The following is a 15948-nucleotide window of genomic DNA, read 5'->3' on the forward strand; positions in this document are numbered from 1 at the left end:
TATCTTAACATTCTTCAAGTTTGTATTGTCTTGGGAGCATTGGGCACATCACTAAAAATAAATATTACTGATAAATTAATGCTTTATATGATACTTTTATTATCTGCAGCTTAGAAACTTTTAACACATCCACTAAAAATGAATGTAGGTACTGATAACAGCTTAGGTACTCTTATCTGCTGATAGATTCTTATCTAAACATGCATTTTTGTACTATCTGCATCTTAGGGGTATTTGGCACATCCACCAATAATTTTAAACTAATGATAACTGACTGTCTTTCTTCATGTTTGTATTGTGTGAATGTATCATGTGTAAGTATTTTGGCGTTTTTGATACATTAAATAAAACTTCATTTGGAGATATGAGGACAGTAGAAAACATAGTCCAATCATCTTTATCTTAGGTCTCTTACGAGAATTTGGCACATCCACTAACTCTCTCTCTCTCTCAGGTTACAATCTGGCGATTGGTTGGCAGCAGCAGTTTAGTTCTTCTCCTCCATTCATTCCGATTTTGAGCTAGTCGCTTCAGCTCCATGTAGTTCTGGCATCCCATATCGTTCTCCACATCTCTTATGTACTCTTTCCTGGGTCTCCCGCGTTGATTAGTTCCTTCAAAATTAATAAATTTCTGTTTATAACTCTTATCTAAGTACATAGATAGAGCCCATTCCCACTTGTCGTGATTTTCATCCGATTTTTTTTCCCCCGAACGACACAAAATGCCCAGTAGGCAATGCTTAAATAAGAGTGTTTCCCCTACACAAGACACGATTTTTTTCTCGGACGACAAGTGGAAACGGGCTCTAAATCTATAGGAGTTTGGCACATTCACTATTAAATTTTATTCTAAATCTTATACCTAAGAGCATTTTGACACATCCACTAATAATGACAAAATGAAATTATTTGCTTTATCTCTTAACGTAAGCCTCAGATTCTAGTTAATCTGAATTTCAATTAATTTATTGTTTAAAAATCCTATGGCATGTATTATTTCCATTTAATGTACAAACAAAGGCTATTACTATGTACCTATCTCTTAACGCTCTCTTCATCTGTCTGCTTGCTCATTTCAGGCCGTATTTCGTCTGGTGGGAGCAGTCTCCCATTATGTTCAGTGGATAGAATGGGAACAGGTAGGTCCCCATTTTAAAAATTATTAGCAGAATTGTTTGTTAGTGTGGTTTGATAGAAGGACAACGGAGATTCGTAGAAGCTTAACCCATCCTTTAGGGCTGTTTGTCCCTACACCTAAACGTCTGAATGGGCTTTTTGTGTTTGGAGTTAAGCCTAGAAAGGAGGATTACAGGATAGGAGAAATCCAGCCATTCTGAGAACGAACCTTGTCTGTTTGGGATATATTTGGTCCAGGGTGGAAATCGAACCCGCGACCTAGAGTTTACAAGGCAGAAGCGCTACCCTCCAAGCTAAATGGGCTGGTGTACCTAGAGGAGCTTCCTTCTGAGGTATGGGATCGTTAGACTTATCCGAGTACTTTTATTATTATCATCCTAAAAAGGTGTTTGTTGAATGAAGACTTTTTGGTGAGAAAGAGAAAATTCGGAGGAAGCTCTTTCTCACACTTTGTAATATTGGTCGGAATTAAAAACCTCCAGCAAAACATGACATGCTACACGGGGTAGAAAGAAAGAGAGGGAAGAGGGAGAGAGAGAGGGAAAAGGGAGAGAGAGAGAGAGAGAGAGAGAGATCAGAAGGTAACGTCTCACTCTTGTTTACAAACATCAATCAAAAAATGATTAAGTTAACACGCGAGAGACGAGAGAAAGAGAGAGAGAGAAAGTGTGTGTGAGAGAAACTGATATTTAGGGGCTGGAAAGCTTGGGTGTGGTAGGTACATGCCCATAATTTTGATGTTTTTCGTGAAGTTTAAAAAGCCTCCCGTTGCCCAATAAGGGACGCAATTTTTCTCGGTCCAATTCTGTCATAGTTTTTTCAAGGTCTAGAACTCCTTTGAACAACCCGATTAGGCAAAGTCATCTCAACCAACCCAGCTACGGAACAATATACGTACAAATTCGTAAATCAGAAATTCGCCCGTGGTCCATACACTTCTTTGAGTATGCCTTCAGCCGAAAACCCTTAGGTTAGCCATTCACTATCAGGTAGACCTGACAGGTACACCCGATCAAGTCGGCCTGTCAGGTGTATCTGATAATGTGTGTGCTCATCAGGTATCAGTAAGACGTGACATGCGGACCTGATCAGGTGTACCTGTCAGGTCTACCTGATAGTGAGTGGCTGGCCTTACACAAGAGTACGTGACCCGTGACCCATGCTTGTCCCATCAAACCCTCTCAAACTCTCAAGTGAAAAGGAGAGTGAAAATGTCGCGATGTATGTTTGCTCCCATTTTCTCCCCTTCCACAGAAAAACCATCTCCAACGCCACATATATCCATTTTTCTTTCCCTTCTTCCGAAAAACCCTTCACATATCCATTGGCAAGAGTGAAAACAACAAGAAACGAAAGAGCACCTGAAAGTAAATTAGATTTGTTCCCCTGCGGGCAGTCAAGGTAAGACGGAGGTAAATAAACAGAACGCAGCTGGAGACAAAAATGAAAAGCTACTTTCTCCAAGGCGAGGGGGGAGTAAGGGAATATTGGGGGGTGAGCACAATTTTTTACTTTTTTTTTTACTCCAGAAAAATAACTCCGTCAGTAATGATGTTTTTCCTTCAGCTTGTTGTACTCTATTTTTCCAATGTATTGCTTTCTTCCTAAGACTGACAGAGTTTCAATTTCTTATTGTACGAAAAATTAAGAAAGTAACTGATGTATGTATTTGCCAACTGTGTAGAGGCAGAGTTTGGCCTGATGAATTCGACCTCACGACGCAATGTCGTAAGCTCATATCTCTAATGACGTTGCTTGACTTCAATGATTACTACTTACGTCAATATTGTCAGGAAGAGGATCTGATGCCTTCATTGTTACGTCACACTCAGTCATTAGTCATCCTCAAGTTGCTGGTTTGTCCTGTTTCTTTAGCACAATAGTTGGCGCTTGGCTGGAAAATGGCATGGATTGCAAGGAATCTTGGTTCTCAAGTGTTTCCTTAAACATTTCACCGTTTTTGCTGTTTTATCACCCAGTAGGAAATGTAGTAAATAGAAAACGAGTGAGACAACAAGAAGACAGAGATCACATGGGCGAGAGAAAGAGAGAGGAGCCTTACGTCAATATTGTCAGGAAGAGGATCTGATGCCTTCATTGTTACGTCGCACTTAGTCATGAGTCATCCTCAAGTTGCTGGTTTGTCCTGTTTCTTTAGCTCAATAGTTGGCGCTTGGCTGGAAAATGGCATGGATTGCAAGGAATCTTGGTGCTCAAGTGTTTCCTTAAACATTTCACCGTTTTTGCTGTCTTATCACCCAGTAGGAAATGTAGTAAATAGAAAACGAGTGAGACAACAAGAAGACAGAGATCACATGGGCGAGAGAAAGAGAGAGGAGAGAGCAAAGAAGCTCAGCAGAAATATTCGTATTAGATACACATGACATGCTACACGGGGTAGAAAGAAAGAGAGGGAAGAGGGAGAGAGAGAGGGAAAAGGGAGAGAGAGAAAGGGGAGAGGGAGAGAGAGAGAGATCAGAAGGTAACGTCTCACTCTTGTTTACAAACATCAATCAAAAAATGATTAAGTTAACACGCGAGAGACGAGAGAAAGAGAGAGAGAGAGAGAAAGTGTGTGTGAGAGAAACTGATATTTAGGGGCTGGAAAGCTTGGATGTGGTAGGTACATGCCCAAAATTTTGATGTTTTTCATGAAGTTTAAAAAGCCTCCCGTTGCCCAATAAGGGACGCAATTTTTTCTCGGTCCAATTCTGTCATAGTTTTTTCAAGGTCTAGAACTCCTTTGAACAACCCGATTAGGCAAAGTCATCTCAACCAACCCAGCTACGGAACAATATACGTACAAATTCGTAAATCAGAAATTCGCCCGTGGTCCATACACTTCTTTGAGTATGCCTTCAGCCGAAAACCCTTAGGTTAGCCATTCACTATCAGGTAGACCTGACAGGTACACCCGATCAAGTCGGCCTGTCAGGTCTATCTGATAATGTGTGTGCTCATCAGGTATCAGTTAGACGTGACATGCGGACCTGATCAGGTGTACCTGTCAGGTCTACCTGATAGTGAGTGGCTGGCCTTACACAAGAGTACGTGACCCATGACCCATGCTTGTCCCATCAAACCCTCTCAAACTTTCAAGTGAAAAGGAGAGTGAAAATGTCGCGATGTATGTTTGCTCCCATTTTCTCCCCTTCCACAGAAAAACAATCTCCACGCCACATATATCCATTTTTCTTTCCCTTCTTCCGAAAAACCCTCCACATATCCATTGGCAAGAGTGAAAATGTCCACATAGTCACGGTTAAATGAGGGAAAATAATCATTCGAAACTGAAATTCAGTGACGTGTTTGAGAAAATTATTCAGTTAGGTGTGTTATCATATTACCTACATAAAATGTATTTCAATTCAGATTGGACTTTCAACAAAGAAAATTTGGTGAGGTTTCAGGAATACTCAGATTCGTACCATCAGACCAAAAATCGCGAAAGGGTTGTTTACTCTACGAGCGCTGGAGTTGATGTCAAACAATGGTATTAGGTATTAATAGATCGTAGGTACTAGTCATAGTACATGGACACTTGCACAGGTAACAAAAAGTACTAAACATGAATTTTGAAAGTTTTTTTTTTTTTTTTTTTTTTTTTACTTATCCTTTAAATTAGATACACATGACATGCTACACGGGGTAGAAAGAAAGAGAGGGAAGAGGGAGAGAGAGAGGGAAAAGGGAGAGAGAGAGAGAGATCAGAAGGTAACGTCTCACTCTTGTTTACAAACATCAATCAAAAAATGATTAAGTTAACACGCGAGAGACGAATACCATCAGACCAAAAATCGCGAGAGGGTTGTTTACTCTACGAGCGCTGGAGTTGATGTCAAACAATGGTATTATCATGATAAATAAATAGATCGTAGGTACTAGTCATAGTACATGGACATGGACACTTGCACAGGTAACAAAAAGTACCTACTAAACATGAATTTTGAAAGTTTTTTTTTTTTTATTATTTTTTTTAACATTTATCCTTTAAATCACTACATGAGTTATACAACGAAACCAGATGTCTTGGGCTGCTTAGTGATTTGGTCTGGTTTCGTTGTATAACTCATGTAGTGATTTAGTTTAGAGGATAAAATGTTAAAAAAAAACATGAATTGCCCAAAAACATTCCCCCATCCGCCACTGTTCAAATGTATGAGGGTTTAAACTTCAAGTGAACTTTCTGATGGTCACTCCAGACACTTCCTCTTTTCCTTTCAGTCCTTTTTTTCTCTCCGTCTTTTTTATCACTTACTTTTATAAACACCATTTTTCACGTTGAAAAGGTCGTTTTTTTGCCCTCTTTTTCTGGTCGGATAATTTTTCACTAATTCCTTTTCCTTTTTTTCGTGTTGATGTTTCTTTGAAAGAAAAAAATCCTCTGCGAGGTAGGTACTTGAATGGTGTTTATTTTTCGGTTGAAATGACCTGTTCGAATGGTTAGAGTGTTAGGCTAAAAACATGATGATCACATGTAGAGTAAGACTGGGACCTAAAAAAGTGATAGGTATACGTACCTACCTGCAATGGAACAATTTTATATTTTTAACCGAAAACCTAAATAATTAGTACCTATTGGATTTTTTTTTTAAGAATAAAAATAATGAATTAAAAAAATATCTGCACATGAGAGCAATGAGATGTACTCGACGGCCGACCATATCCATATACCAACCAAGCATGACGTTAATTAACTTCAGTGATAATACACCAAGAGCTAGTGCATTTAAAGTTGTAAAAGAACTATCGCATTAAGACCATTGAGTATCACTATAATGTTTTCCTACATCATGAAACTAAAGTGAATCTTTTAAACACCCATGTACATAACTACATACTAATGTATACTACATATGTACACATATCATGCTATAAACTACTAGATATAACTTTGAGCGGTAAATAAATAAAACTATGTACTCCTAGCTAAATGTTAAATATAAAATAAATATAATAATAAGCACTAAGCTCCACCCCTTGCAAAGGGTACTACATATGTACACATATCATGCTATAAAGATACTACTAGATATAACTTTGAGCAGTAAATAAATAAAACTATGTACTCCTAGCTAAATGTTAAATATAAAATAAATATAATAATAAGCACTAAGCTCCACCCCTTGCAAAGGCTCCGCGCTCATCATGTGTCCCAGTTCCCACCCTTTTTTATGATTTCTCTCCTTATTTTTCTCTCCAGACTCAACTTTGTGCTTGCAACATTTGAACATTTTCCATTTAGCTTCGAACTTTTCAACACTTTGGTCCGCAAGTTAGAGCTCACAGTTCCTTTCCAATCACTGTCCTCTTTGGACTTTGAATAGACCGTTTAATTGCCTAAGGTCTACCCAAGGATTTTTTGAGTTTTCATTAATTTAATTATTTTTGATCAAACTTTTAGAGGTCTTTTTTAATGTAAATTTTTATTTAACTCCTTTTTCCAGTAAAATTATCTACTAGGAAGAATAGTTTCATAGATTTTAATTTTTGTCCTCATCAAGTGTTAGAAGTTATCTATTTTCAGTTGTTTTCCGTTTTCCCAGTGTTAATTATAAACTCACGTGACTGCTGTCTTTACTTCGATTCCCACAGTTTCACCTACTGTATAAGGTAAGATATCATAATTATTTCATTGAACTTACACTTTGTTTTTGAAACACATCTACTAATTAACTAAATTATGTACTGATAAGACTTATCTTAACATTCTTCAAGTTTGTATTGTCTTGGGAGCATTGGGCACATCACTAAAAATTAAATATTACTGATAAATTAATGCTTTATATGATACTATTATTATCTGCAGCTTAGAAACTTTTAACACATCCACTAAAAATGAATGTAGGTACTGATAACAGCTTAGGTACTCTTATCTGCTGATGTTGTTGTTGTTGTTGTTGTTGTTGTTGTTGTTGTTGTTGTTGTTGTTGTTGTTGTAGCGGCTTTAGCTTTCGCCGCCTCTTTCTCCATATTCGTTTATTATTGTTGTTGTAGCGGCTTTAGCTTTCGCCGAATGGCGATAGCAGAATAAAGAAAAGAGTCTTTTTGTATCTGCTATACACCGGGGTGATGGTCTCTAATTCGTTTATTCGTCAATATTAGGTATGAATACTTACTCTTTGACCACTGAAAGTTCTGTTGTGTCTTGCTCTTTTGAAGTACAAATTCCAACTAAGCCCTCTTATTTTCGATGTATCTTTCTTTGTGAGGAAAACATCATTGGCAGAGTATATTAGGACAACAATAAGACAGTCGGTATTTCTGATCTCTTCTTCGCGTGTTACTACATTCTCTTACCGATCCGAGAAGATCAAAAAGCTGGGCCATCTTTGAAATATGTTTGTAAATTACTAAACCTTTTTTGGTGAGGACAACAGCTTTCATTGAAAACAGAGATGTTTTTCAAACTTTAGGACAACAATAAGACAGTCGGTATTTCTGATCTCTTCTTCGCGTGTTACTACATTCTCTTACCGATCCGAGAAGATCAAAAAGCTTACTCTTTGACCACTGAAATTTCCATTGTGTCTTGCTCTTTTGAAGTACAAATTCCAACTAAGCCCTCTTATTTTCGATGTATCTTTCTTTGTGAGGAAAACATCATTGGCAGTTTCCATTGTGTCTTGCTCTTTTGAAGTACAAATTCCAACTAAGCCCTCTTATTTTTGATGTATCTTTCTTTGTGAGGAAAACATCATTGGCAGAGTATTAGGACAACAATAAGACAGTCGATATTTCTGATCTCTTCTTCGCGTGTTACTACATTCTCTTACCGATCCGAGAAGATCAAAAAGCTGAGCCATCTTTGAAATAAGTTTGTAAATTACTAAACCTTTTTTGGTGAGGACAACAGCTTTCATTGAAAACAGAGATGTTTTTCAAACTTGCCACTCTGAATACATTTCTGTTTGGTAGGGAGAATGAGAAGACAAAAAATGGCACGAAAAGAAGTGTAGAAAGACACAAAACAAGCTGACCGAAAAAGTTTCATTGATGTTACAACGAAATTACAACACGAAGTGTTAAATGAGGGAAAATAATCATTCGAAACTGAAATTCAGTGACGTGTTTGAGAAAATTATTCAGTTAGGTGTGTTATCATATAGTGTTAAATGAGGGAAAATAATCATTCGAAACTGAAGTTCAGTGACGTGTTTGAGAAAATTATTCAGTTAGGTGTGTTATCAAGTTATCATATTACCTACATAAAATGTATTTCAATTCAGATTGGACTTTCAACAAAGAAAATTTGGTGAGCTTTCAGGAATACTCAGATTCGTACCATCAGACCAAAAATCGCGAGAGGGTTGTTTACTCTACGAGGGCTGGAGTTGAAGTCAAACAATGGTATTACTTATCATGATAGATAAATAGATCGTAGGTAATACCTATCTAGGTAACAAAAAGTACTAAAATAAAAAATAAAAAAGTACCTACTAAACATAAATTGCCCAAAAACATTCCCGTAGGACAACATATTGTGAGGTATGAGGGTTTAAACTTCAAGTGAACTTTCTGAGATCGGAAGAGCTTGGTCTTCTAACTTTTCAATTTTTCAGCATTTTTTTTTTTAATATGGGAGAGGAAATTTTTCGTTCTAAAAAACTTGAAGGGGTTTTTACACTTAGAAACTTTCGTTTTAATAAAATATTTAACACACTAACTTTGTTTTTGCTATTTTTTTTTTTCACAATTAGCACTGCACAACAGTGTGAAATGAGACGGTGGTTTTTATTCTCTGGTAATTTTTTAACTGATGGATACAAAAAATCCTCTGAGTAATTGTCAAAAAACACGATTTTTTAGAAATGTCTCTGCAACCAAATGTACGATGCTCCGCTTTCCGCGAATCCACTTTTTCAAAAACTCAGACTCTCAGGAACACAACGATACCAAAATCGCCAGTTTCTGATAAGTTTCAACGAAGTTATAGGCAAATGAAAACCGTTCGCTTTTTCTGCCGGACCCTGTATTATGTTGTTAAACCCATAAAATACACAAGACCTTGGCAAATGTACGATGCTCCGGTTTCCGCGAATCCACTTTTTCAAAAACTCAGACTCTGAGGAACACAGCGATACCAATATTGCCAGTTTCTGATAAGTTTTAACGAAGTTATAGGCAAATGAAAACCGTTCGCTTTTTCTGCCGGACCCTGTATTATGTTGTTAAACCCATAAAATACACAAGACCTTGTTTAGATTGTTGGGGTAAAGGGACTTTTTATTTTCATTCGAGCAGGGTAAACAAGGTATATTCATAATATATTCTATTCTCGGTGCCTCGGTAATCTCGGTATATTCATATATTCGGTATATTCATATATTCGGTATATCCATAATATACCTGCCTCGGTGGTGTAGTGGTCAAGGCGCTCGCCTGGTAAACAGGAGGGCGTGGGTTCAATCCCAGCCGAGGTATGGAATAAACAAGGTATATTCATAATATATTCTATTCTCGGTGCCTCGGTATATTCATAATATTATATTCATATATTCGGTATATTCATATATTCGGTATGTTCGGTATATTCATAATATACCTGCCTCGGTGGTGTAGTGGTCAAGGCGCTCGCCTGGTAAACAGGAGGGCGTGGGTTCAATCCCAGCCGAGGTATGGAATTTGTAGCTTGTAGGGCGTATTAGCTTGCACAACCAAAGTGTTTTCTTGGTCAAATCCATGATGAGTGCCATAATTTGAACTCCGTCTTCTCACTCTCCCTTCTCAGCTTTTAATGGGAGTACTGAGTATGGGGATACTTGTAGCTTGTCGCTTTACTAAAAACCTTGGAAGTTATAGGTGGTTTACCTATAATTTCCAACCGAGAGTTTAGAACTTTGAGCTCAAATCACGCCATTCTGTCATTGGACTTATTGGTTCTACGAAAGAAAAAATACCATAACGTACTAATACAAATCAGCATTTTTCCTTGATAGTAACACAGACTTAGAATGGGCTAGCACACTCACACAGAAAGCTTTAAACTCTTTAAAGCTCTGCCGTATCGTATTTTGATCTGACAAAAGCTCCCTTTGATGTTCATTTTCTTGAGCTTTCTCAATGGCTATAATAGCATTAGCATTAAGTTTAGCGAGGCAAAACTAGAAGAATATAACGGAGCTGATTATTAGTATTATTAATAGGTAGGTTTAGCATCTCCACCAATAGGTAGGTATTAGGTAGGGTATGCCTAGGTACCTATGGAAAATCCTCTAATACCTACCTAAATTTGTTACTAATAATAGTAGATACTTGAAAAATCCTCGTCTTGGGCGGGTTATCTTGCAAACAGGTAGCAGGTTCCAGGAAAAATCTCACGAATTTTGATCTTTTTTCCACTTTGTGCGTAGGTGCATAACTATAACTGCCTATTCAAAATGAAAGTAAATTGAATTTTCTTAAAACACATTATGTAGGTAGGTATCTATTTACAACAACCGATACCTCCCCCATTCTAACACTTCACGAGAATCGGAATATTACACCTGACAAAGAAATTGGTGTAGGAACCTGATGTGAATCTCATTATTTAATATCAATGGATTTCACATTATCACAATGAGGTAACTTTCCATGGGAAATATGAAAAACGGTTGTGGAAATATAACAGAAAGAAAACAGATAAGGGAAATGCAAAAGAAAGGAAGAAAACAGTTGTAGGTCTTTGTGGACGGATTTTTCAATTTGCAGTAAATCATGGAATTGTCATCATTCTGTATTCTGTATTAGCGGGAGGTATGCCCACTGCTGGAGTAAAGGGACTTTTCAGTCCTATTCGAGCAGTATAAATAAGTACTATTATTTCCTTATTATTATTCTATTCTATTACAGGGGATCGCCTCCTAGACATTCCCTGCAAAGTGTGCGGAGATCGCAGTTCAGGCAAACACTACGGGATCTACAGCTGTGACGGTTGCTCCGGATTTTTCAAGAGGAGTATCCACCGAAACCGCGTCTACACGTGCAAGGCCCAGGGGGACCTAAAGGGTCATTGTCCCATAGACAAGACCCATAGGAATCAGTGTAGGGCGTGTCGACTGAACAAGTGCTTCATGTCTGCGATGAATAAGGACGGTAAGAGAATTTTTGTCCCTATGTAGTCCTTACTTAGTTAATGCTAAGAGAATGACTTTTTGTCCCTATCTATAGTCTTTGCATGTGAATAGATTATATCCTGTTTATCCTACCCGAATAGGACTAAAAAGTCCCTTTACCCCAACAGTCTAAACAAGGTCTCATATATTTAATGGGAAATTTTTCAAGCATCGCACCAGTTTGTTACTTATTTTAACTTTATATGACTTTGATTTCCGATCTTCGTACCTATATAACTACTAACGCTGATATTTCCAGAATCATAAAATTCATAATCATAACCAACCAAATATAGGAGAAATATGTTTAAGAAAGTAAAAATTATAAATTTAGTCTGCTTTTGAGTGCTTTTGGAAATATTTTTCCAACGCTATCTAGTCTTTACTTACCTACCTACTTAGTGCATGTGCATGTGAATAGAATAGATTATATCCTGTTTATCCTACCCGAATAGGACTAAAAAGTCCCTTTACCCCAGCAGTCTAAACAAGGTCTCATATATTTAATGGGAAATTTTTCAAGCATTGCAGCAGTTTGTTCCTTATTTTACCTTTATGACTTTGATTTCCGATCTTCGTAACTACCTACTAACGCTGATATTTCCAGAATCATACAATTCATAGGAGAAATATGTTTAAGAAAGTAAAAATTATAAATTTAGTCTGCTTTTGAGTGCTTTGGGAAATATTTTTCAAACGGAGCTGAATATGCCAAGTTCCCAGCCTAGGTTTCTGATTTCCCTGAAAAGGGTACCCACATAAAAGGATTCGTTTTCCATTTTTCCTCAAGACTAGGCAAATATAAAAAGAAGATGTATTTTTCTTACGGTACAAAAGTTTACTTTAATATTAAAAGTAAGCACAAACTTACACTCTTTTTTAATACCTACCTTATTACAGACTTCAAATAAAAAGGAGAAGAAATATTTTATTTCTGTACTCATGTAGCAGGAAGGTATAGGTTCAAAGTCTGCGTAGGTACCTAACATTTATATTTGTAGCTTGTAGGGCGTGCTAGCTTGCACAACCAAAGTGTTTTCTTGGTCAAATCCATGAAGAGTGCCATAATTTGAACTCAGTCTTCTCACTCTCCCTTCTCAGCTTTTAATGGGAGTACTGAGTATAGGGATACTTGTAGCTTTACTAAAAACCTTGGAAGTTATAGGTGGTTTACCTATAATTTCCAACCGAGAGTTTAGAACTTTGAGCTCAAATCACGCCATTCAGTCATTAGACTTATTGGTTCTACGAAAGAAAAAATACCATAACATACTAATACAAATCAGCATTTTTTCTTGATAGTAACACAGACTTAGAATGGGCTAGCACACTCACACAGAAAGCTTTAAACTCTTTAAAGCTCTGCCGTATCGTATTTTGATGGTTGATGGTTTACCTATAATTTCCAACCGAGAGTTTAGAACTTTGAGCTCAAATCACGCCATTCAGTCATTAGACTTATTGGTTCTACGAAAGAAAAAATACCATAACATACTAATACAAATCAGCATTTTTTCTTGATAGTAACACAGACTTAGAATGGGCTAGCACACTCACACAGAAAGCTTTAAACTCTTTAAAGCTCTGCCGTATCGTATTTTGATCTGACAAAAGCTCCCTTTGATGTTCATTTTCTTGAGCTTTCTCAATGGCTATAATAGCATTAGCATTAAGTTTAGCGAGGCAAAACTAGAAGAATATAACGGAGCTGATTATTAGTATTATTAATAGGTAGGTTTTTAGCATCTCCACCAATAGGTAGGTATTAGGGATCATTTTTCCACTTTGTGCGTAGGTGTGCATTTTTCCACTTTGTGCGTAGGTGCATACTGCATACTATTCAAAATGAAAGGAAATTGAATTTCCTTAAAACACATTATGTAGGTAGGTATCTATTTACAACAACCGATACCTCCCCCATTCTAACACTTCACGAGAATCGGAATATTACACCTGACAAAGAAATTGGTGTAGGAACCTGATGTGAATCTCATTATTTAATATCAATGGATTTCACATTATCACAATGAGGTAACTTTCCATGGGAAATACGAAAAACAGTTGTGGAAATATAACAGAAAGAAAACAGATAAGGGAAATGCAAAAGAAAGGAAGAAAACAGTTGTAGGTCTTTGTGGACGGATTTTTCAATTTGCAGTAAATCATGGAATTGTCATCATTCTGTATTCTGTATTAGCGGGAGGTATGTATAGTCACCTAATCTTGTAGGTATTATTTGAGAGTTTTTCAATTTTCAAAATAAGTTCTCCCATTTTTTTTTTCTTAATAAATAAATAATTGGGAGGACAATATGTTTTTTGTGCGGTAAATAAGGAAAATGTAGGAGGCAATATTGTTTGATTCAATTTTCTGGAAGAAAAAAAAAAACTTATAAAATTTCATTTTCGTTAATCTATTGATTCCCCCTCCCTAAATCCCAGCAAAATGGAATTTTAGACCTATAACAAATGGTAAATACCTATCTAGGTAAATTCGCCCCACTGACAAGTATTAGGTATGCTATGTACCTACACCTACCTATTATGTTGGAACATATCTTAAAATAACAAATATTACCTATTCTGTTTTTCCGTTTTCAATTAAATATAAACACACCCCAATAAAAATACATAGCTACCTAGATAAAAATAAAGCACCAAATATACTGGCTAAACACTCAAACTCTAATTATTTTATGTAAAACTCGAGGAAAAACTTACTAACCGTGGATAAAAAATAAAATAAATGAAATTGTATTATTTACTTTCAATTTGTGTGATGGAATGGTGAAGCTATTTTGTCCTGAAGGTAGATTGCGCTAAAAAACAATTTGGCAATTCGTTAATACGTGTGAACGTGGTAATAAAACTTATAAGAGCTTTATTGTTTTATTTTTATTAATTTTCACACTAGATAGTGTCAGGGTTGGAAATAAAGGGGGCAAGATCACTTTGAAAATTTTTAGATGAATTTGTATCAAGTTATCTTCCTACCTAGGCTCTTTTGAACCTCCATAAAACCAGCCCTGCTTAGAAAGTTCAATTTAAATAAATGCTAGAAAATAATTCTAAATAAATACATTTCATTTCACAGCAATACAAATAAAGAATGGAATACTGGCAACATACATAGTTGAATGATTACACAATGTTTGGTTTTAAATAATACCTCTAATAGCTAATAGCGAACTATAAATAATACCTATCTCTAGCTATCTGCCTACTGCCTAAATAGCTAAATACCCATCACCGCGATTTTAACTAGCAGCTTTTCTCAGTCGGTCCAGCATCTGTCCAAATACCAACCACGCTCCAAGTTGCGTCGTCTATGTTGATATAAAACTTGTGTACCTCCTACCCAACATCACAAAGCCTCCGGGCTCCGGGAGGGGAACACTTCTGACAAAATTTTTATATCGAGATTTGAGATATTTTTTCGCTAGATTGAGGCGTTTTCATTCAAATTTTAGGAGGGAGACAAAACTTTGTACTCGGGAAAGTTATCGGGTTGCTGATACCGAAGTGAAAAGCTTTCTGTTTATATTTTTCGATGCAAAAAATAATTAAAATTGTTAACTTTTTTAATGAAAATTTTTGTCCAAACTTCACAGCAATACAAATAAAGAATGAATACTGGCAACATACAGTTGAATGATTTTTATTTACACAATGTTTGGTTTTAAATAATACCTCTAATACCGAACTATAAATAATACCTACCTATCTCTAGCTACCTGCCTACTGCCTAAATACCCATCACCCCGATTTTAACTAGCAGCTTTTCTCAGTCGTACAGCAATACAAATAAAGAATGAATACTGGCAACATACATAATTGAATGATTTTTATTTACACAATGTTTGGTTTTAAATAATACCTCTAATAGCGAACTATAAATAATACCTATCTCTAGCTACCTGCCTACTGCCTAAATACCCATCACCCCGATTTTAACTAGCAGCTTTTCTCAGTCGGTCCAGCATCTGTCCAAATATGTTGATATAAAACTTGTGTGCCTCCTACCCAACATCACAAAGCCTCCGGGGTCCGGGAGGGGAATACTTCTGACAAAATTTTTATATCGAGATTTGAGATATTTTTTCGCTAGATTTGAGGCGTTTTCATTCAAACTTTAGGAGGGAAACAAAACTTTGTACTCGGGAAAGTTATCGGGTTGCTGATACCGAAGTGAAAAGCTTTCTGTTTATATTTTTTGATGCAAAAAATAATTAAAATTGTTAACTTTTTTAATGAAAATTTTTGTCCAAACTTGTCAGCTTGATGAAAAAATCCGAAAGCAAACAAGAGAGAGAAGGAGATAGGGAGAGAGAAGGAGGGAGAGAGAAGAAGGGAGGGAGAGAGAGAGCTGTATTGACATTTTAGTATTTGATGTAAATTATAAATCCTAGCCTGTGGGAGTGTGAAATATTTACAGGAGACAGGCTGTACTTTGTGATAGGTAAAAAACTGTCCAAACTTGTCAGCTTGATGAAAAAATCCGAAAGCAAACAAGAGAGGGAAGGAGATAGGGAGAGAGAAGGAGGGAGGGAGAGAGAAGAAGGGAGGGAGAGAGAGAGCTGTATTGACATTAGTATTTGATGTAAATTATAAATCCTAGCCTGTGGGAGTGTGAAATATTTACAGGAGACAGGCTGTACTTTGTGATAGGTAAAAAAAAAAAAAAAAAAAAAAAAAAAAAAAAAGTGTTTATGG

The 15948-nt window shown here is 36.5% G+C and overlaps 1 protein-coding gene across 1 annotated transcript in view; it reads left to right on the forward strand.

The window, feature by feature from the left end:
* The window catches only part of LOC103508950 (nuclear receptor subfamily 2 group E member 1-like), a 29083-nt gene that overhangs the window by 163 nt on the left and 12972 nt on the right, over nucleotides 1-15948 (forward strand). Inside the window, exons 2-3 of the mRNA XM_026823411.1 lie at nucleotides 1082-1141; nucleotides 10974-11216. Of these exons, the coding sequence (XP_026679212.1) occupies nucleotides 1132-1141; nucleotides 10974-11216 (253 nt within the window). The 5' untranslated portion in view covers nucleotides 1082-1131. The remainder of the gene's footprint in view (nucleotides 1-1081; nucleotides 1142-10973; nucleotides 11217-15948) is intronic.

Source organism: Diaphorina citri, unplaced genomic scaffold (genome assembly GCF_000475195.1).
Source record: "Diaphorina citri unplaced genomic scaffold, Diaci psyllid genome assembly version 1.1 scaffold450, whole genome shotgun sequence".
Taxonomy (NCBI): domain Eukaryota; kingdom Metazoa; phylum Arthropoda; class Insecta; order Hemiptera; family Psyllidae; genus Diaphorina; species Diaphorina citri.